The sequence below is a fragment of the Rhinolophus hipposideros genome (assembly GCF_964194185.1).
Source record: "Rhinolophus hipposideros genome assembly, chromosome: 6".
Classification (NCBI taxonomy): domain Eukaryota; kingdom Metazoa; phylum Chordata; class Mammalia; order Chiroptera; family Rhinolophidae; genus Rhinolophus; species Rhinolophus hipposideros.
The window spans coordinates 69576918-69600274 of NC_138052.1; the positions used below are offsets into that span (position 1 = coordinate 69576918).

General features: G+C 38.5%; 1 protein-coding gene across 1 annotated transcript in view; it reads right to left on the minus strand.

Moving 5' to 3' along the window:
* Window positions 1-23357, minus strand: part of SATB2 (SATB homeobox 2) — a 169744-nt gene that overhangs the window by 41379 nt on the left and 105008 nt on the right. Inside the window, exons 8-9 of the mRNA XM_081052223.1 lie at window positions 9560-9772; window positions 5232-5387 (exon numbers count right to left, since the gene is read on the minus strand). Of these exons, the coding sequence (XP_080908349.1) occupies window positions 5232-5387; window positions 9560-9772 (369 nt within the window). The remainder of the gene's footprint in view (window positions 1-5231; window positions 5388-9559; window positions 9773-23357) is intronic.

Genomic DNA, 23357 nt, shown 5'->3' on the forward strand with positions numbered 1-23357 from the left:
AACCCACTTTCGTGCAAAGTGACAAACCTTTGATCCTTGTATAATATTTGCTAAAGGCTAAAAAACTAAATAATGAGACTAAAGATAATATTTTACACTTTGCAAATTCACTCGTCTATATGAAAAGTTAGCCTTCAAAAAAGAATTGTAGTTTTAGCTTGTCTTGTAATTATGTGTTGTACAGTACGATCTCAGTGAGGATATAAACACGCGTCGTGCACCCATAGGCACACACACTTTAGAAGGAAAGACTCTAAAATGTTAATACAAATTATCTCTGCGTTGTAGAATTATGGGTGACTCATCTTTTCACATGTATACTTTTCTTCACTTTCCGAATTTTCTAAAGTGAGGATGTTATTACTTACTCATAAAAGAGAAGTTATTTCTTTTTGAAAAAATATGTAGAACTAAATTGTGCCTGGGACATTTTTAAGAAGAGATGCAAAAGCCAAGCCTAATGGCATAAACCACGACTGAATGAAGGGAATATGTTAGCTCATATACAGAATGTGATATAAACTGCAATAGTGAAGAGCAATAGAAGGAAGAAAAAAACAAACCACATAATATACCCATTATTTTATTTTCCGTAAAGTTATCTGTCTTTCCTTAGTTTTGCTTTTTTGAAAGGACCCACCACAGAGACCTGTATATTTTAAATTTGTTTAGCCTATTAAGCAAATTAGATCATCTATAAAAAGAGATTTTATGATAAAGAAATCTGTCCATAAAATCTGAGCTTGTAATCTATATCTAAAGCACAAGTAGCCTTCTAGTTAAGAATTCAATTGAAGTCAGTAGGTGAAAACATGGAATACAGTTGTTTTGGGGTGAGGGGGTTTGTAAACACACAGCAATAAGAAATAAAAGTCAGTACACAGAGTCTACTTGATGCTAATATACTGAACATACTGAAACCCCATCACCATGGAGAACACAGCTTCTATAGGGAAATGATTTCAGAGTTCTGTACTGGAGGCCAGAAACTCATCTTCCCTGGCTGCAGTGGGATCATGACTGCGCCTCCCTCTTTCACTTCTGTACATAGTAGGAGTAAGGACTTTCCTATCCCTGATCCTAGTGGTAGCTCCTATAGCTTGTGGGCCTAGGAAAGTGTGTGGCAGGGAGGGGAACTCCAGGATTAGCAGGGGTCTTTAAATATTAGTGGAGAAAGGGACATCCTTATGTCATCTAACATCTTTATGGGTTCCTTTCTACTCCCAGATCACTCCCTTTTTTTTATACCAGCAGCCTCCGGAGTTGCCCCTTTTATTACCACCATCTGAGGTGGATTGTCGATTTCTCCTTTTTGCAGTGACTCAGCTTTTTTCTACCTCCCTAATGTAGAAAGCAAGCAACCACTATCCTACCCACTCCCCCAGAAACAAACCCAGTGCCCTTCTGAAGTTTTTGTTCATGCGTTTGTTTTTACTTTTTATTGGAGGCAAAGGAGAACAGAGATCAAAATAAAATAAGCCCCTTCACATCCCTCTACCCAAACCTAGTAGGAAAAGACAGTCACATATGTGGAGTTGAGTCTTTGGGTATACAAATAATAAAGAAGGACTCTCCTTTCAAAAGAAAACCAACTTCAGATCATCCTCAACATTCTATGAGCAGAACTACTATAGGCTATAAAAAAGGAGACAAGGGCAGCACATGAGATAAATAGCGAATTGGTGTCCAGGGAAAGGGGTAGCTGATGGCAAGGGGAAGATCTGTGGCTGAAGAAGCTATTACAAAGCACATGGCCAGCGCTGGGGGACTGCAGAGAGAGGGCCCACTGCTTACGGCGCTTCCTCCCTCTAGATTTCCACTTTACAGATCACATGTGAGTGATTAAGCTGCAACTGGGGAGGGAGGAGGAAAGCAACCCTACAGAATGTAAACAGGGAAGGGAGATTATAAAAAGCTATCAAGGGACAAGGAGTTCCTGAGGCCACTCAGACTGCACTCTGGCGTGTCCGTTCCCTGGTGGCCTTTGTATCTAAGGGTCATACTGAAGTTAACAGAAAATGTCCTATATGCCTTTACATTATGGCTTTTCTTCAGGATCCCCACTCTTAGTTTACAGACAACATTCACTGACCCTAGTGCATCCTATCCCGTGAAGACCAACAATCTGAATATTCTGCAGAGATAATCCTTAGAATTCACACACACACACACACACACACACACACACACACAAAATTGATCCTTAATTGAAATTGAAGGGAAAGTGAAAGGTAAAACGTGCATAAGTATAACTTTCCTTCTAATTTTTTCCTTCAGCTTTTCCTTCTTTGACTTTTCCCCCATGAAGAAAGAGGCAAGTCAGATAGGAGACAGTGGGACTGGCCATGCATAATAAAGGAATTGGAGTTTACCTGAAGGAAAAAGTGGTCTGCAACCCTACAAATGCATGCTGAGGTAACCCACCAAGGAAACACACACACACGCACACACACTTTCCAGGAACACATTTCCACCAACAGGACCACACGCAAAACTGCCAAAGTTTGTCACCTTTTCAGCTCCTTTTGTGAATCCTTCCTCCCATTGTGTCCCTAAATACCTATAGCCTTCAAGGAACATCTTGGTGAGTCATCCTTAATCTCTCTAAAATTTTTCTTTTTCTTACTTCTCATTCAAAGCTTGCCTAACATACAGGCAGTGTTAGGTGTTATTCTTAATAGTTGATGACAGCAATTGAGACCAAGGAGTGACTGAGGTTTAATAGAGGGTTCATTTCTATTTTAAAAGACATTTTAAATGGAAAGGAGGAATGGGAATGTATATTTGAACTGGGCCTTCAAAGTTCCAAGCCTACCCCAGTTCACAAGAGTTCCTAATTAAAGGTTCTCTTGATCTTACCTCCAAGACAATGGAGAGCCCTCATTTATTTCCTCAGTCACTCCAAGAACTTCTGACCCGTCCAAAGAAACAAAACAGAGGAAGGAAAGGAAATGAAGGAGAGGAGGGGGAAAGCTTTATTCTCTCAGTCCTCACAATCCAATGAAGAAGGTGTGAAGACTTCCCATGGCAGTTTGGAAAGGCCAAGCACTTTGGCCAAAGTCTCACTATTAGTCATATACATACACCTTATGAATTAGCACCAAATACACGTTCAAGGTTGCAAATCATGTGATTGATTTCATGAAATATGCTTTTCATGAAGTGAGTGCTGGTACTTACAAAATGGAGTGAATAACTTACGTAAAATTGCCTTTGATACTACTAGTTAAGTTCATTTTGTTCGGCAGTACCATTTTTAAAAACCTTGCACCTGATTTGCCAATCCCGTCAGCTATTTACAATAAAGTTCCCCATTCATAAATAAGAATGAGACCATTGTCCCAAAGGAAAAAAAAAAAGAAAAACTTCAAAGCACTTTATTCGTACCTAGGCTCAATCGCACCTTTCAACACGTAAATCCCCAGTACTACATTTCTCTCCAGATTCTACAAAATCAGGGCTACTAAGTTCTTCAGGAGGTATCAAAAATTTGGAGAGCTAAGCTTGGGCCAACTGGCAAGCACAGCTTTCAATCAACCACCTGAATTATTTTTGGAGGCTAGAGGCATCACCATTTCCAGCAGCCACGGTGCCAAGTAGGTAAATAGGAAGATTACAGGCATTTTGAATCAAGTTCTGACTGTGGTCTTCAGTTTTTCTTGAAAGCTTCTTATTTTAAAAAGGACTGAGTGAAGCTTTGATATTTACATCGAGTCACAACTAAGGGGCAGGTTTGCAAAATCAATTGTGTAGCTTTTATACTCACTGCACATTTACCACATATGTCCTTTATTACACAGTGGAAAACCATTAAATGCACAGTAGTTTTGCCAAGTGGCATTATGCATTTAACAGCTTTATTCGTTTAACAGCTCCAACTCTCATTATATTTTGCCATGTGCTACATGGGATTTTATGCATTTAACAGTTTAGGAAGGCTCCATGGTGTTTTCTTTTCATGTATTTCAGGCTATGGTTGGACATCAAACTGCATTTCAATTAATTCATTGATGAGAGATAATAAGAATAATCTAGAAAAACTATTACATTGAAACTGAAAAGAGAAACAAATACTTCAACCCTCTTCAAAGTTCCTTGATATTCTACTCTTTTCCCTTTATCACCATCTGAATAATAACTTAAGTCAGAATACTGTCAAACTACAGGTGAAAAAGGCTAATCCCAAAACCATCTAATTAGTCTAAACATAGCATTTAACTATCTATCATTTTTAAAACTTAATTTTTATTGAAAACCTTCTTGTTTAATGGAGATACGATATCCAGTAAATCCTTTCTTTATGGTTAGGGAGATGATGGACCATTGGGCCATTTGCCCACTGACATGTAGGGATGAAAACAGAGGAAATCAAGCTCAGAACCCAAGGACTCTCAAATTGATGCTTCCACCAACGTTCGTTTCCTCCACCCTGCATTAGGTAATTGTTTCTCTCAGGGATAAATACGTAGGCACCTCAACATAACCCATTCTGGAGTAGGGTGGTAGTTGTCTCTTTAAAGGAATTAAAACAGATAGTAGAGCCCATCAACTGTTGCTGCTTTCAGAAATAAAAAACCTAAGCATCTGTCTACCCTTTTCCCGGGAGCATTCCATTCCCCACAATCCCAGCACTTTGAAAAACTGCACTGGATAGGCTTCTGTGTTTTTCTAGGTACATATTAAAGATTTTAGCACTCACTCTGGACTCCCCCACGTGTGTTTTCTCCTGGAAAATCAACGGTATTCTATACATAAAAGAAACACCTGACATCACAAGGTGTCTCTGGGGCTGGGGCAAAGTGGTTATTATAACAAAGTCAGCCATTCCCCTGGTGGGAATAAGAGAGGCGATGAGACCTGGCTAAAATATGGTCTCAGAAAGACGCTGTTTCATACATTCTAAGTTTTGCGCAAAGACCAAAAAAATAAAAATACATAAAGAGAGAGAAAGGATACACGGTAGTGTTTAGAATTAGGAGACAAATCATTCAAGGCTGATTCTTTTTCAAAAATTCTTTAAAAGAAAAAAAGAAAGAGTCTGGGTTTTGAATTAGGCGCTATTTTGAACTCCAATGGGAATACAGGCAAACCATAGAGCAAAAGGTAGAACATGACAGGTTCCCTCGGGATTATTATTGTTATTATTATTATGGGAACAGATGTATTTTTATTGGTGGGAGGAGAACAGTCTAATTCCAGCTCTTGCTTTCACTCTTTTAAAAACCACTCACCTGACTTTTATTTGCAGCCACTTTGGCAAACAGGGCTTGAGACACCTTGGCCCTTTTCATCTCCTGTTGGATCTCGTCATAAATGGCAGCTGTGATGTTGACGTTGGCGCCATCCACCTTAATGGGGAGGTCTGTTGTCGGTGTCGAGGTTTTGGCCTACCAAGAGACCATGAAAATAATAATTTAAAAAGTACTTCATTCAGCCCAGCCATCTGTGCAGAAATTATCAAAGGATTTCAGTCAGCTGATGCCAAAGTGCATTAGCTACAGAGGGACACTTCCTGTCCATTATTCTAATCAGGTTAATTGTGATTGGAAATAATTGCAGTGCATTCCTATAGGACATGCAGAGAGTCCTGTAAACCCTATTCCCTCTCTCACAGTATCCTAGACAGCTCACAGATAGGATGGCTACCCTGTAACTATAAGCCACCACCTAATTGCAAAACAAGCATGCAGAACACACGCACCTTAGAGGACGAGCCAATTCTTCCAGAAAATAACGAATAAATGGGTAGAGGTCTCTAAATAATAAATTATTACTCAATTTAATGCACTCCCCTGAGTCTCTCTCATTCTTTATTAAAGCTTTACGTATGTCATTCGAGTATGTATGGCTTCCCATCATTATCATCATTATGCTACCCAGACAGTCACCTAATTTCACCTAGGAAATCAGTGGAAATGAAACAAAATTTCATTTGATAAAGCTACGTTTCAGAAAGCCTTCACCGTGCCGTTTTCATTTTCTTAAACTCATATTGTGGTTTTATATATTCTGCCGTGCTCGTTTTAATTGAATGATTTCCCATCAGCTCCAGAGACAAATGAAGGACAATATGGAAGGTGTCTGTACTTCTTGGGGTTAGGATAACCCTAACACATTTGAATCTACTTGATCCAAAAGACTGACAGAGCATTTGCTCTGGTGTGTAATGAGAGGGGGCTGGCCAGAGGGAGAGGGAAGGGGAGAAGGAGGGGGAGGGGGAGAGGGGGGGAGGGGGAGAGGGGGGAGGGAGGGAGGGAGGGAGAGAGAGAGAGAGAGAGAGAGAGAGAGAGAGAGAGAGAGAGAGAGAGGCCCCGCACTCATCACAGAATCCCAAACCAAGGAGTTTGTCCCTGAATCACTACTGTCCCTCTGTGGATGCCCTGAGCTGTTCCCCCCACTGGACCAAGCAGCATGCAAGTTTGGGGAAAGACATGGCATGTAGTCTGGGCACTGTGACATCAATGTCAGTGCTGTCGTGAAGCTGGAATTAACGTCCAAAGTTTCCACGAAAGCTTTGACGCCTAACCACACTCAGTGACTCCTGCCATTCTCCTTTGACCTCCCTATCTTACATTCTTTTCTAATGATTGCAAAGAAATAAGAACCATTTATCATTTTTATGTGCCAGGGACTCAAGAAAGTGTTTTACTTTTGTTATTTCATTCTTTTAAGAACCCAATGAGTTAAATGAGTCAGACATTATTATTTTTTGTTTTGCAGATAAAGACAACTGAAAATAAAAGAGGATACTTCACTTGCTGGAAGGACACGTAGCAGTAAGTGAGACAACCATAATCTGAACTCCAGTCTTTCAAGCTCCAAAGCCTGGGCTGGGAATCACTGTGCTAACCTGCCTCCAAAAGCTCCAGTTTACACCAGTGCTATTTTTAAAGGTACCTTCTAGACCCCAAGTTTGGAGCCTTCTCATAACAATCCAATTCTGTCGTGTTTTAGGTTTTTTTCCAAAAAAAAAAAAACAAAAAAAAAAACCCTCCTTCTTCTTCTCAAAATTTCTAGGTAACCCACAATACTTTTCCTAGGTGCATGTTTTAGCATATTATTTCTGCCTTTCTCAACTCAGTTTTCTTATTAGCCGCACTGACATCTCATCTTATCTGGCTGATCTAATTGTTTCTAGAACCCTGGGTCTAAAATGAAAGCCCTCAAGGCACTAAACTATATGGTTAGGAGCCTGGATCTTGGAATCAGAGTAACCAGAGTTCACATCCTAACTCTCCCACGCATCCGGCGTGACATTACACAAGGAATTTAACCCATCTAAACATCAGTTTTCTGTAAAATGTGGATAACAATGCAAAATGGTGAAGATCCAATTCATGCAAAATACTCATAATACCTGATACACAATAACTGCTGTCAATAAATGATCATTCTTAACCTTGTATTGTTGTTTGGTTATTGTTAAATGCATCAAGGAATAATGGCCAATTGAAGGATTATGAGAGACCGTGGCGGTTTAATTTGAAATTTGCAGTTTCTTCCATTTGTTTTAAACCAATAATAAAATGCTGACAGGGTCTGGAAAATAATCTCCATGTACCTATTTAAGGCTGCCCGTGTGCCTGAGATTACTGACTCCAACTAAAAGGCTGAATCAGTGGGTAGCCCTCTAACATTTCTCACAATGTAAGCTTTACTGTACTATGGATCTTTACTATTGAGACATGTCTATAAAGAATTTTGTGCGAGTAGGTAATCATGGAATGTTTTAAAAGACTTTAATAACTTCCTCTTTCTCAATGTTTAGCCAATAGAAAAAGGAGAATGTTCCAGAGAATGTAAAATGCCAGTGCCATGACTGTATTCTCAAAAACATTTTGAGGAAAACATTTTATATTTATTTTCAGAAATCTCAAAACTGTGAAGTTTAATGATTAATTTCCCTGTTATACTTGCCCAAAATGGCACGTTTTTCTAGGAACTTTCTAGTTTCTTGCAGTAACTTTTCAGCTACTGCAAAAAGCAAACTACTAACCCTGTGTGGCCTTGTAACTTGGTCTGGTTCTGAAAGCTATCAAGACTTTGAAAAGATGCTTAAGATATAATCTTGCTAGAAAAATATTACAAAGGAGCAGAAAAGAAAATACACAGACCTGTGTGATTTTCTAACAAGAGTTGTTTGAACGGTCATGAAGTATGACTGGACTCTAACAGTTTAATGGACTCAAAAGTGGCAAAAATATTGGTAAATTTAATAGAAGTAAATATTAATGCAAATTAACAACTCAACCAACTCAATAGCTCAATATGTATGCCCCGAAAATTGAAAATAAAAAAAAAATCCAATAAAAAGTCTTGGTTATACTCGTCCAAAGTAAGCAGTCAAGAGACTTATTTTTGGTTTAACAGTAACTAAAACTCATAATTCACTAAAGACTAAAGTGTAAGTATCACAATTTGGCAGTGCATCATAGAAAATGATCTTCAATTAAAAATCTATTGCAGAGTGCAAAATTATAAAAAGTTAAGATGTGTGAAAAAGAATGGATGTATTTGAAAAAGCTCAAATATTTCTACTAGAATAAAATTTTGCTTCTATGCTTAATCAGTTTCTTGGAACGTACCAAAAACCAAACTCAGAAAAAACCAAAACTATAGTATCTAAGCAAAAACCCTTTGGTTTCAAAGTACCCACTTTTCTGATTTGTACAAATGTGTATCTGTTAAACGTTTTGAAAACCATCACTCAGAGGGAACTTGCAACCATCCTAGCAACAGTAAATGAGACGGCTTTATCATAAATCCACTGTGTAGTAAAAGTTTAGGCGAAATAGGCAGTAAGCTAGAAACGAATGGGCTCTGATCTGAATTGGAAATGACTTGACTGACTTCAGCCTTTGACCCTTCAAAGGTAGAATCTTTGAAGCACACAGCAGTACTAGATGTCTGCGTTTGCAGGAGAAACTGCGCACAGGATGCATTTAAATTGTGGAGAAAGGGGAAAGCTGAGTCATAGAGTCCTGGGGGGAGATCACCCTAGGAAGCAAAATAATGAAGCCTTAACTTTCCACTACCATTTTCTAAGGGATCATTGAATGGTCTCCTAGGCATCTGATCTAGCTGCTGCGTGTGCATGCTTCCATCACACACAGCCTTCTCCCCCATTTTGTCTTTCTCAGATTGCACAAAGCAGAGTCAGGGCCATTCTATCTGTCCCCTGCCCCCAGCTACCTTACCGCCACCCAATAAATACACACTGACGTAAAAGCAGTGTGCCTGCTATGAAAACTCAGCTTCAACACAAATCCCCTCACTGCTTCTTTGATAACCAAGCAGCTGTGTAGCCTACCCCTCCACCCACTCCTACTCTCCTGCAATGTGCGGAAGAATGGTACTTTCTGCTCCTAAAAGGACAGAAATGGCATATGATAGAAGAACCCCTCTGATGTGGTCAGAGTTTCCTATCCTCTGACCAACACGTTCAGTGGATTCAGAAATCCTTGAATTACGTCCCTTAGTGTTCGAGGGAGAACACAGTGTCAGTGAAAGTAAGATGTTTCCAAGGCAGAGTGACAAGTCAGTGGAGCAGACATCTCACCTGAGGGGTTCTGGAGGAACTGGGACTGCTAGAGGCCGATGAGACCATGCTCACATTGGGGTTCATGCTCCGCTCCCTCTCGTCCTGGTAGATGCGATCCCGCTCCACTTCCGGCAAATTGAGGAAATTCTGCATGGCCCTCAGGTTTACCAAAAGAGACTGAGAGGCTGTCCGAGGATCTTCTTCCTTACGCAGAATCTCAGACAACAATCCCTGATTAAATGGAAGACAAATAATAGGCCACGTCACATCTGCAGGCGTCTGTGCTTTCCATCTTCCTCCCCTCCCCCCTTTGTTTGGTGTAACCGGCTGGCTGTGATGCCAAGAGCCTCAATCTAATTCCTGAGTGTTCTCCAGCAGGAAGATTTGGTGGGAATGTGCTTGCCTTCCGGGGTCTGTGCCTTATTTTGGACCGTTCTGTTCTGACACTTTATCATCACTAGAATAATCATTGGTATACAGAGATGCCAGCTAGCAAGGTAGGCGCCCGGGAAGAATTGTGAAGCTGCAATTACCACCAGGTGCCTCCTACAAGTATTTCAGGAACTGTTAGAACTCTCTCTGCTTGAAACTGGGAACACTTGGCAGTCCTGCTCAGCTTTAAAAATCTGCCAAGTTTGGTAAATTTAGTTCCGACATTTAAACAGCATGGGAGATTTACATCGACTTAAAAAAAAAGTTTGGCTGAATTTCTATGTGACCGGCCACTGTTTTCAATATAGATGTTTCTTATGGAAAAAAAAATTTAAAAAAATCATTAAAGGAATGGAAATATAGTCACACCCGGTGAGGGGCCAGAGCACACATCGGAGAATGCTATGATAGGCTCAGATACTTTCTGATGTGTGATTTATCCAAATAGAAAGCTTTAAATAGGAAATTAGTGTTTTCATGTACTCTGATGACAGAACTCACAAAGAAAGGGAAAAAGTTGACAAGTCTAGAGAAAAGTGGTATAGACTTATAAAAGGGGCTGGAGACCAGAGCTGGAACACTGTAGTACTCTGAGCAAAAGCAGATCCATTGCCATTCTGCACACTTGTTAGATTATCACACAGAGGAACCTCTTTACATTCCCAACCAACATTCCTTCTCAGGGATCAAGGCCTGGGATCACCGGCGAGGAAGAGCTGAGATGCTAACCTCTGTATCTTAGAACAGATGAGGCCGATGAGACCTTAGAACAGATGAGGCAACCCCAATCATGAAAAGTAGGCAAGGACATTTCCACTGAGAGGAATATTCATGCAAAGTAAACATCAGATTTGTACTATTTGGCTTAAATATAAAAAGACATTGGATTCAAGAGAAATAGACCATCTCTGGTTAGCCGGAAATCCTTAGGGTAAGGTAGGTGACCTTTGAAAATAAAGCAATGCGTTATAAAATAGTGAAGCAAATGGCACTTATGGGAATGTGCATCACACAGTTATCAGCACTCCAAGAAGGCAGTCACCACCCAGAACACGGAAGATAATTGTACAGTAAGGAACTGACAAGAGGTATGCCATCAGGTAGTTCTGCAACTTGGCTGTCCTGTTCCTTTGATTAGTCTTTACAAATGAGAATAAAATATGCCATTCAACGAAGCTAGAAGAAATGTTCATAAGTGTGTGTGTGTGTGTGTGTGTGCACGCGCGCGTGTGTGTGTGTGTGTGTGTGTGTGTGTGTGTATGCATGCATGCTCAAGGAGAGGACATGGTGGGATGTGTATGTGAAATTACCTTACTGGTAAAATGATTCTAAGAAAATCCCAATTCTTGTCATGCTTTTGGAAGCAACAAGTGAGACATTTGTCTTCCAGAAAATCTTACACAGTCTAAGTACTGATTCTCTTTCTAAAATTAAAAGTAAGTTATCCTACTTCCATGAGCACTAAGAAACCTGAAATATTAAAAATGGATTTGTTTCTAATATAAAAATCTCCAAATTAATGTATGGAGAAGCAAGAGGGATGTGGATTTAAAAATCAATACTAATTTCCAATACCAGTAAGACATGAAGGTTGATATTTTCTGAGCTTTCATTAATGATGAACTCGGCTCACAAAGGATGAGTTGGTCTCTTCTTCCTCTACCTCCTGCTCTCTCTTAAGTACTTTTAGCATTTTAATAAATCTGAGACTCCCAAATTTGGGGGAGTTTCAGGATCTGCATAAATATAGGTATATTCTTTATGGTAGTTATTATGATTATGCTTAAGTTTGTAAACTTCTTCTGTTTCTGTGAAATTATTTTCACAAGTTGTAGAGGGCAGTATGGCTAAGATTTTGAATACAAAATAGAGAAATAACAAAAACAGTTGTTCTATTAGACCCGGTTCAAATTTGTAAGTTCATTCATTCCTTATCAATAATAATAATAATATATACATCACTCTGAAGCATAGAGTAGTTTTGTTTTTTGTTTGCTCGGTTTACTTTTTTTTTTTTCCACAATGAAATTGTGTGGAATTCCTTCCCCTGCATTTTCTGCATGTTGGACAACCTTATAGAGAAGTGCATCCATCTCTAGGAAAAATCAAGACAAAGCCTTCTTGTAAGTAGCTGCCCATCAGCATCATTTCTGAAGTGAAGGAGACACAATATTTGTATTTTAAAGGCCTGGCAGAATATACTGTTGTCTCTGTTTCATTTGCCTAACTGAAGATAAAGTCTCAAACCAACAAGGTGGCCAGCACTGCCTCCACGTACTGCCCCGGAGAGTGAGAACGCTGTTCCAAATTATTTACTTGAGGTCTCATCCATGTAGCCATGGTCCCAAAGCAGATTCTTTACACCTCAGACGTTTTCAACAAGTGACTAACTAGTGGGCACAAGAGGTTTAGTTGTTTCATTGAGCCTTTTTAATTTTGGTTATTGATATGCTTTTAACTATTTAAACTGGGATTTTTAAAAATAGAGTCCAAAGTCGGCAGGCTCAGATATGTAAAGGGAGTTTACTTACTTAGTTGAAAATCATCATGGGGGAAGAAAATCTATGGCATAACTTACATACACCACAAATCAGCCCCATCTAATTATCAAGATAAGCAAATGTTTATCATATTGAAACTGTCTTGAATGGAACATAAATTAATAATTTATCTCATAAATATTTCTAAAGTCTCTGCCACTATATTGTCTGGCACTTAATTATCAATCAGCCAGGCAGGAGGTGTCACTTGAACATTCCCATTACATAGCCTGAGATATAGAGAATGTGACATGGCACCTGGGCACTGAAAAAAATAAAAGAACTTTTATGAATAGAAAGGTCATGAATATTGAGAATGTGAAAATGGAAAGAAATTAATAAATTAACCAGGATATTGCTTATTCAACTTTCATATCAGTAATCATATTAAAACATATTGCAAGTATTGAGTAAAGTGGTCATTAAGAATTTTCCTCATCGTAGGCAACAGAGACTTCTCAAGAGAGAGATTAAAACAGTTCCCTCCTCAGTGTGAGCTGAGGTTACGTAAGACCAGGAAACATGTTGACTGAAAAGGAGTAGAACAAATAGCTGCACAGGATGGAAGGACACCATGCACAAATAGCTCTCAGGTCATAAGTTGCTGAAAAAAGAAGGGAGTTGGGAAAAAAGAACTTCAAATTGGCCTTCTCCTTAGCCTTTCAATGGATCTTGTAAGCGTCATACTATTTCCAGAACCAGCAAAGAGTATATGAGGTTGGCAGAAAATTCTACAAAAGTGAAATATTAAAAATGTAAAACAAGAGGTAATACAATGCCATTTTGCTTGGTTGCTAATATAGGTTATCTCCACAGACAAACAGTCAGGCTAATTTTTAAAAGAAAAAAAAATGGCATCTTTATTATTTCTATTATTTTAAATAATATTAATCTGCAACAAAGTAAATGACCTTACAGATTTCTGAATTTGCAATTTCTGTTGATGAGCTTTCTCATGGATGTTATTATGATTTCCGTATTTCTTCAACAATTCACATAGTTTGCCCCAAATGGTTAGTGTGCAAAATACATGCTGGTATTCAGATATATTTGGGAAACATTGCCATGACTGGCTCTATAATATTTACTACTAAATTTCTGCACTAGCCCTAAGGCTTTGTCTGGGATGGGTGGGAAAACTGCCTTTGATGGGCCCTTAATCCTTTAAGAAAGCAATAAGAGAACCCAAACCTAGACAACATTTTAGGAACACTGAACTGGAGCCCCTCAGATGTCTCCAGGCCACTCAGGGCCACTCAGCAATAGCTAAAGTCATTACTGACTAGACTTTAACAGATATCCATTCTTCATAGCATTCACACCTTTGATAATTCTCTAGGATTAGGCTGTATCTCCCACTGATTTATCTAGAGAACCCCCAAATTCAATATATAGACCTATTATCAAAGAATGACAGGTCAGTGTCTTCATTCATTTCTAATTTATGACTTAGTACAAAGCTCAGAAAGGAATGAGAAGATTAATTAAGACACACATTCTGCTGCCAAGGAGTTTCCTATATGATGGTTTATAGAAACACAAGGTACAAGATGACAAGTGTCATAAATTCCAGATAGAACTAGTGCTATCTCAGTTCAAAAGAAGATGAAAGTATTGCCAACTGCAGGACTCAGGGACAATGTCTTGGAAGGGGTGGTACTTAACTTGGCTGGGATTTGAAATATACATAGTACATGAATATAGAGATGATGGAGAGACGAGGCAAAGGGGGAGGGTGAGTGAGGGATTGGACAGTATTAGACATTTGAAGAAAAAGAAAGAACATGACTAATCCAGAATGGCAAGAGAAGCTTCTGTTTCGTTAAAAGCTAAAAAAAAAAAAAAAAAAGAGTTTAAAACCTGATAAAGTGGTAGGAGACATTCTAAAGTGAAAATAATGCAGTCCACTTTAATACAATTTTGAACTATTGGAGTATACACAAACTAGCAAACATTACCCCCAAAATGAAGTGATATTAGATAATCTGTTCAGCCTTTTTGTCACCTGCAACAAATTAGGCTTTCAATATGCAAAACATCTTCCTTCCAGAAAAACAAATGATCATGATTCCATTTAATTGTAATTTAATGAGGCATAATTTATTTTTTAAAGTGATATACACCAGGTGTGTACTGAGGAAACTGGCCCAGCCAAACACCAGTGCTTTTCTTTGGAAAAAAAAATCCTCAAACTAGCCAGAGACTGTTTTCATTCCTATAACTTACATTTGTCTGTGGCAGTTGAAGTTGAATGTATAAAGGGTAACTTGCAGTGTTCACATATTTATTGTAACATACCTTTAAAGTAACTCAACCCACCAAAATACTCATTTATCATATAATATAACTAGTTTGAAAGTTGGATTCCAATCTAAACAAAAGGGAGATATTAGAATGTCATATAAATCCCAAAGATAGCTTATGTGATTGCTATACTAAAAGTAAAACTGTACACTTGACACTTTTCTAGAAACATTTAGACTGTGTATTTTAGAGAAAATAAGCCCTATCCCCACATAATATATTTTAATTATTAATTGTTGGATGTATGCACAAAGTACATAAGCTATTTAATGACAGTCCTCTTTGGAAATCAAGTTACGTCTCCTTAAGGCTATATGAATTAAAACATATTTACTATGTAGTGGTGAGACTGGGGCAGAAAATATACTGTTTTAGTTCATAATTATATATCACTTTAAACAAATGATGTCATAACCAATCAGCAAGGCTAAAAGGCACATAGACCCTTATTTTACAGATTAAAATTACAGCGGGTCAGAGATGGAAGGGGCCTTGGCACTCACATGGACCAACCCTGCATGCTGCCTCTGAGTATCACCTATCACACACTTCCTTTGAAATACAAAAAAAAAAAAATAGTCCCTCTAAAAGTACTCTTCACATTTCACCAACCCCTTTTGCATACTTATTTGTTAGCCTTAATTTTCACACAGTTCTGAAGTGTTTGGTTCCAGCTGACATGAGAACCAAAATCTGGTAGCCCCTTAAGAAGACCATGTAATACCAAATTGCTGGCCTTATCATACAAAGTGAAATCTTCAAATTTCAGTGGTTAATGCAGTCAATTGAAGCTGTGAAATCAGCGGCATGGCTGTAGAAAGTATTGACGTCCTACCATCTGAAAGCTAACAGAACCGGTTCTCCCCTAATCTCTGATCTCATTGCTTTCTAGACGTTCCGGAGAGGCATTTTCCCCTCTGCTCACAAATATAAACAGGTGTCCCTGGGTCCCATATTCATAATCTACAACCCCACTACGAACCTGACTGCTGAAATTCATTTGTGTAATTCTAAAAATACTCACCCCGCCCCAGAACACTGCTTAGCCATGAAGCCAGAGTATTTAGTCTGATTTGAATAAAAAATATACAGGGCACAACAATGACAATTTGATTTTTATTATTAAAAATGATGTGTTAAATCCTCAAAGAAAATGTCGTTATTGCATTAGTTTAATAAAACCTCTCTTTTATTATAATATTTCTTTATTAGGAAAGGCAGCCTATGCATGCTGCATTTTAGTAGGATGAGTTGGATAGAATTGAGCACCTAAAGGGAATTAATGTACTCTGCAAATACAAACGCATATACAAGAGTAACCTTTGCAGATAAATGTTGCTGCAGCAATGTATTCCGTAATGCGGTAAAAGACTATGTATTTACATGTATACGTATATATTCACTGCAGTTGTCAATACTTTCTCCCTCCTTTGAAGGGAAATGACATTAGTTCTAGCTCACTTTTATGATACTTATCGATAATTTTTTGCCTGTGCTATTATAAACCCTCTTCTTCCCATCATACAGTAAACTCCTTGAGAGCAGAATCTACATTTTTATGTATAGTGGTAAGTTGGGGATATATTCCTATATGAAGCTCTAAGAAGACACCAAACGCATATTTTTCATTTTTCGGAGAATTGGGAGTCCTATCTTTGCTTAACAGCCATCAGCAGGCCCTGACAGACCACATATTAAAAGCCTGATTCACATTATACTCAAGAATTTTTCATCCAATCTATTGAAATTTGGAGCCATGCAAACTCCACTTTAGAACAATATTCCGTAGACATCAAATCTGCAATTTATTAAATGACACATTTCCCTCACAGACAGCTACCTTTCTCTAGTAAAACTTCACTTGTACCACCTGACACATCAGAATACAGAAAGCACGTAACACAAAGTGAGTGAGTGCAACAGAACATTCTTGTTAACCCCAACAGTCTGCACTTTCTTAAGTGCCATCCTCTGTCCAAGCCACCCCTGAACACGTACCATTGAGGAACTTAGCCAAAAACAGATTCCTGGCAACTTTACCATTTTTTACCTACTTAATTTATGCAATGATAGATGCAATTAGATAAACCAGCTGTGGGGACAAAGCCCCAAAAAGCAGTTTCCAGTCTCTCGGCCTCACATAGAAAGGTGCTGGCTCGGGTAGTAAATAGCCATCAACTGTAATCAGATGGCCATCAGCTGTGGCTAGTTGGCCGTCAGCTGTAACCCGTAAGCCATTGGCCACTAATATAACTGCTGTGGCTACGCTAGCGGAAAAAAATGGGGGCTAGCAAGAAGATGGTGGCTGGGCTGGCAAGCACAGATTGCAGTTAGCACGGAGGAGTGCGGGTTGCAGATTGCAGAGAAGGAGACAGCAGGTCGTACGTCATGTAAACCCAGCCTCCAGTGAGACCATAGTGGTTTGACTTCCCTACTTATGGCTCCATGGGTGTTCCTTTTTGGCCTAGCCACATCCTGTGTTCTTATGTGGGGAGCGGGAGCTGAGACCCTGCCGGACGCCCCGCACGACAAATGGCACAGCGAGCAGGGTCCCCTGTGTGACACCAGCCCATCTTAATTTTCCTCCTATTCCTTCTCTCCTTGTCTTTAGAACGTCTTAGGTACTGGAATGGGGGGCTATGCACAACCTAAATCACATTTTCTAAACACATTAGCACCCAATGGTAAAGCAAATAGGAAACTGAACAGGTTATCCTCGGAAACATGTCACCAGTGGTGTTCTCAGCTCTGGGCACAACCATGGTTTCTGCTAACACCTCACATACCTGGCCCTATGATTACAGCATTCACAAAGTCCTGGGCCTTGGTTATTCAGAGTTTCCGTGAGTATTCTGCGAAACAGCCGTTGGCAAACTGCCCCCCAAATTTACTAGCTTTGGCTACTTTGTCAAAACATTGGCAAAAATATTACTTTCCAAAAATAAAACAAAACACACCAAAAACATACATTTATTGACTCTTTATATCTCAAATGTATCAAATGCCTTCAGATATAAGACATAAAGCAATCTAGTAACGTACAAAATGACTCTGTCCTGAACCAGTTATAAAATATTTTCTTTTCTGCTGAACTATTTCTGCATTAACTTCAATCACCTCTAGAGCCCAAAGCATCTGTTCTCACCAGCCCACGTGCTATACCTCAGTGGGATTACTGCTTTGAAAGTCTGCAGACTCCTTACACGTTACTCCTTGAAGGAGGGATTGTGTCTTTCATCTTCTGCTCTGTGACTGTACAAATATTGAGAATAAAGTGATTCTGAGTGTGAGCTCTGAAGTCAGATTGCTGGGTTCAAAACTAGGCTTCAATTGGACAAGGATTAATTAATCTCCTATGGCACAGCATCCTCACCTGTAAATGAAGGTAATAATTGTACTTCCCTCACAGGGTTCCCGAGAGAGCCTATAATTGTACCTGATACATGTTAAGTGTTCAATAAACGTTAGCCATCACTATAATGCCTAGTACAGTCTCTGAATGCTTAAAAAATATTTGTTAAGTGAATAGATAAATACAGAACTAACATCAAAGTACAATTCTAATTTTAAATTTGTAAATTCAAAGATTCAAGGCTCTTCACTGATATTTTGCTAAGTGTCTTCCCATACGGAAGGAAGGAAATACAAAGAATATATTTTAGGAAGTAGGATAATTAAAATTACTTGGGATAGAGGAGAATGTAAAGGAAAATTTAACAAATTACATAAAGTGAAATGACCATGTTGATATTCAGGATAGCACTAAACTAAGATATTTATTTTATGCTTCACAAAAGTAAAGCAACCTTTCTTCCCTAAGTAACTTTGTATCACTTAAAATAAGCTTTAATCTGCATCATTGCTTAAACATGGTCATAATTATCAGTGGATGATACAAGTAATTTAGCACATCATAACTTTTTTATAATGAAATAGATTAGAGATTATCAAAGTGCTTCAAACATGGTGCAAGTATTGTTTCATGAAGGGTTTTTTTTTTTTCCTTTCATGAAGATTTTGCTTTAGAACATAGAGATAAAGATTTAAGTGAAAATGAAATAACTCAAGATAGACATATAGACGTATGTATACATGTGAGTGTGTGTGTGGCAGCTCATGATGTAAAAAGTATTTCTTACTGGGTGCTGCAATCAGAGAAGTTTGAAAGTAATGCTGTCGTCTAGTGATAATTTCAGGCACAAAACTTGTAGATAAAATTTAAACAACCTTGTAATTAATTTCCAATTGAATTCAAATTGATTCAGTTTTATTTTTCTCACAGCATTTCTGGCCTTTAAACTTAATTCACTTTATTTGAACAAACATGCAATTAACCCCAGGCCAAATGGTCAGCATTTCAATCAATGGCCATGAAAAGAACACTGCTTGTGTATTTTTTTTTTTATTACTTAAAATAAGCAATGGTGAAAAGTATGTAAATAGTGAGATCTAAAGCTACTGTTTCCTGGTATTTCTTTCATAAAAATTCTACTTTAATTATAAACATCAACCATAATTTGGGGAGACTAGTTATGTAACAAAACAGTAGGCCTTCACACAAAAGTTCAGGTCTCTACTGAGGCGCACTCAAGAGAGGTGAAAGAAAAAGTCTTATTGAAGATAGAGACACCTTATCTATATGAAATGAGTCAATCACTCATTGTTAGAGAATGGAGAAACCTGAATTTTCTATAATTAGTTCAGTAATTAATTTTAAGGACTTTGCACACTAGTCAGGGATAGAAAAAATATTGTGCTATATTTGTTTCCTCTGATCCTTTGGTATGAGTTTTGTGAAGAAGGAAAAAAGAGTCTTCATATTTTCTTTTGTATAAAATTTTCTATTTCAAGTAGATTTAGTAATCGGGAGAGAGTTACATGGGTTTGACAGCTTTGAGTCCATCTTCTCTTTACCCAGAGCACAAACAAAGCCAACATCTCTCCCATGCTTTTGGTTGAAATTGCCTAAAAACTACAAATTGCTGATAGTCTTTCTATGTACAGGAGGAACTAAGGTGAGCCCACTATCTAGAGGGCCGTCCTTAAGTCACCTAATAACTTTGAGACGCTGCTATTCTGGAAAATATTAATATTATTATAATCTTTCAATCTATGAAAGTCAAGCCAGTGATTCTGAAATGAAAGATTGCCTATGTTATGAAGCAAGCAGGGCCATCTTTTCCTACTTTATTAATTTAATGTTGAAATCAAAAGAGGGTATATTATTTGCTTCAAAAGCCAATAACACGTTCATGCCTGATCTGCAGCATTTCATATTTACAGCCCATCTTTCAGTGAGTGGACTTCCTTTTTCTCACAGGTTTCCTTGTCATTTTATAACCAGCTCACTGGACCAGAAAGTCAAGAGCCCTGGATTTACATTGTATTCTATTCCTATATGTCTTGCTAGGGTCGTTTTGCTATTGGATAGTGAGAAACAATGATGACGGAGACCAGAGATTGTCTGAGAAAGAATTCTGAATATCTTAAAGGTCAAATTTCTACAAATATAAACTGTACATGTAATTAAATCATGCCTATCTTTGACTAACAATCTGTGTAAGTCAAACATAAGACTTAAAAAAAAGAAGTTTCTCCCCCGAAAAACTGACTGGCAATGCACTGAAGCTCAGGTTTCCAAATATTTTGGTTGCTAAAATTTTCATTTTGTTGCTCCACATCTCTTCCTAACTGCCCCACTTCAAAATATAATGTTTAGCCAGTGCATAGACAGTTTGAACCTTATAATAATATGGGTGTGCATATACTGTAAACATGGTGCCAATAAAGCATAAAAGCAAAATCCATGTCATTTCACACAAAGACATTTATATTTGTAGCCATTGACCTTGCTGCCAACTTTACTGATACATCATTCAATCTAATTTTCCAATCTGCCGAAACATTCTCCAGTTGCTGAGTGAGTTCATAAATTGTATTTATAACCCTGGCCTTAAGTTTCTTCAAATGATGTGGCTTTGATAAGTAAACAGCACATTTTTGGCAAAGTCTTACAAAAAACAAAAAGCAGTCAAATAAGGATGGGGCAACCAAAGGAGACCCCAAAGGATTTTTTAAATCCTCTTCTCTATCAGGTAATACCAGGATGAACAGTTTTCTCAAGCAAGGCCTTTGACAAAAAGGTTGCAAATTGGGTAAACTCTATGACTCTTTCATGGACCTGAAGAAGGAGCAAGGTCCCAAATTAGAGGCCTACTATTACGGACCAATAGCCCATTTTGCAAAACACATCTGTGCTTCTACAGAAAACATGATTCTAAGAACTGGCTCTGGAGACCTACCTGAGACACAAAATGAGCCTGAATGTTCTGAGTTATGGCATAATCTGCTAGAGAAAAATGAAAAACAACTAGACTATATAAATAATAAATGTGCCAAAAGTCTTGTTTTCAAATAATACAAGCTTCTTATTGCTGGTTCCTTGTGGAAGGATGTTTCCTGAATTCTACCATCAAGGTAAGGGGACAATGCTTCAGAGAGGGGATGAGGCTCACACCTAAATCCCCTTTTCTGGCACTCTAATGCTCCCATGTACACGTGGCAGGGCATCCGTTCCAAAGGATTTAGCCTAGTTTGGGTCAAAGCTGCCTCTACTTCATTTAACAGATTTGTTCAGATGGAAGGTCTCAGAGGAGAAACAATGTTAGTAAATGGTGGATTTCTGAACATATAATATGTAGGTCATTGGATTTTTAAATAAATTAGCGAATAGTTTACTTATTAAGGAGGATTCACTGTACATATTTTATCAGGCTAATCATAGGTCAGTGGACAGCCCACAACCATTCCTTGAAAATATTAAGTCTTTTAAAATACTGTCATAAACCTCTGATTAATTTTTTTAAGTCCATAAAAGTGACAAGGGGCAAAAGAATGCTTAGGGTTAGGATTCATAGTCAAATTGTCAAAATGCAAAGATGTTAACACAGTAATCAGCCAAGCGACTCATTTCATGTCCATAGGCCGTGTAAGTGAAAGTATGCCAACACTAACATAAATTCAGGACATAAGCAAGGGTAAATAAATATGCAAGAAAAAATGAAACCTGACAGAGCACAGGTCCCATTACTTCTCAAAATTATTAGTCCTACAAATACTATCTGAATCATTGACAGATCACTGGAAATGGGGCAGGGCCAAGGAGCAAAGCTACTCAGAAAGTCACGCAAATTACATAATTCACCATTCAGGCTCAATAAGTATGTTTTTTCATTTAAGTCAAGTTTGGAAGATCTCATAGGGCCTCAAATCCAAAGTCTGTTTCTATCTCATTCTTTCTCATTCTTTCCCTCACGCCCCAACATTCAATATCCATGAGTAAACCTGACCAATAATATTATTATCAGTCCATGGAATTCCAAGGGCTGAATTCAAAATAACTACAGTGATAATATTTTCAAAAGAAAGTGGTACAGTAAGAACTTCGATACTATTTCCATAACATCTTGCTTTAGATTTGTGAAGGTAGTAGGCATAAAATTGAACATAGGTTTCATTCAAACCGTTACCACATGGCATAACCAAATGCCAACTAGGCTAGCAATGGCATTGACCTGGGATAAAAAGCACATCCTGTATAAGTGATTTAATAAGGAAGTACTTCTGAGAGAAACTGGTAAGAGAGTAGGAGAAGCAGGACAAGGAAGGGAAGAAATCCAAGCAAGGTCCAAGCCTCAAGCCTGATCCTGCAGAGAGCTTGGGAGTGGAACTCATACTTCAGAGCTGTCACTGCACCAGAAGTCAAGGGAGCTGGGTTTTCATCCTCCCGCACCTATCCGGCACTGGTTTAGCCTTTCCACGTCTCTGTCAGTGTGAGCAAAGCAAAGTCCAGTAGCCTCAGGAGAGCCCTTTTAATGAAGAGCTAACCAGCAGAAACTGGGTTTTAGAAGTAAACGCATGAGGAATAGAGAACCATCCAAAACAGAGCCAGCACGTTATCGGCCTCAGCCTCCTCTGGCGTATTGACTGCACCACGTCACTTTGTGACCATAAGCAACAGAACTGTTAGAAATATATCACAGGACTGTCTGAACAGTAGTGACCAGGTCAGGAAACATCACTTCTACCTTACTGTTCTCATCGGGTCCCATTGGTCATAAATTCTTCAGAGACATGAAAAGTAGGGCTAACCATTTCTATCCAAAGACTAGTAAAAAAAAAAAAAAAAGTAATTACATATTTTAATATAACAAAGCACATTATATAAGGTCATAGTGACAAAAATAGGCTTCTACCATCCTGGTGGCACAGAAGGTGTGACGCTCTGCTGCACCCTGTCTACAACGACGTCTGTCTCACGCCCGTGCTGAAGACTCAAGTCCTGGCCCTGCGGGACCTCGCACATGCAGCTGCCCTTGCCCAGAACACGGGCCAGAACATAATTTCATGTTCTTAGTTTAGACAGTAGATGTTTGAATTAACAAACCAATAAAGAAATATAAGAAAAAGATCATAAATAATAAAATCAGATTGGCAAATGTTGTCTGTCTCTGATTCGGGCAGAGTGTGCATCGGGCATC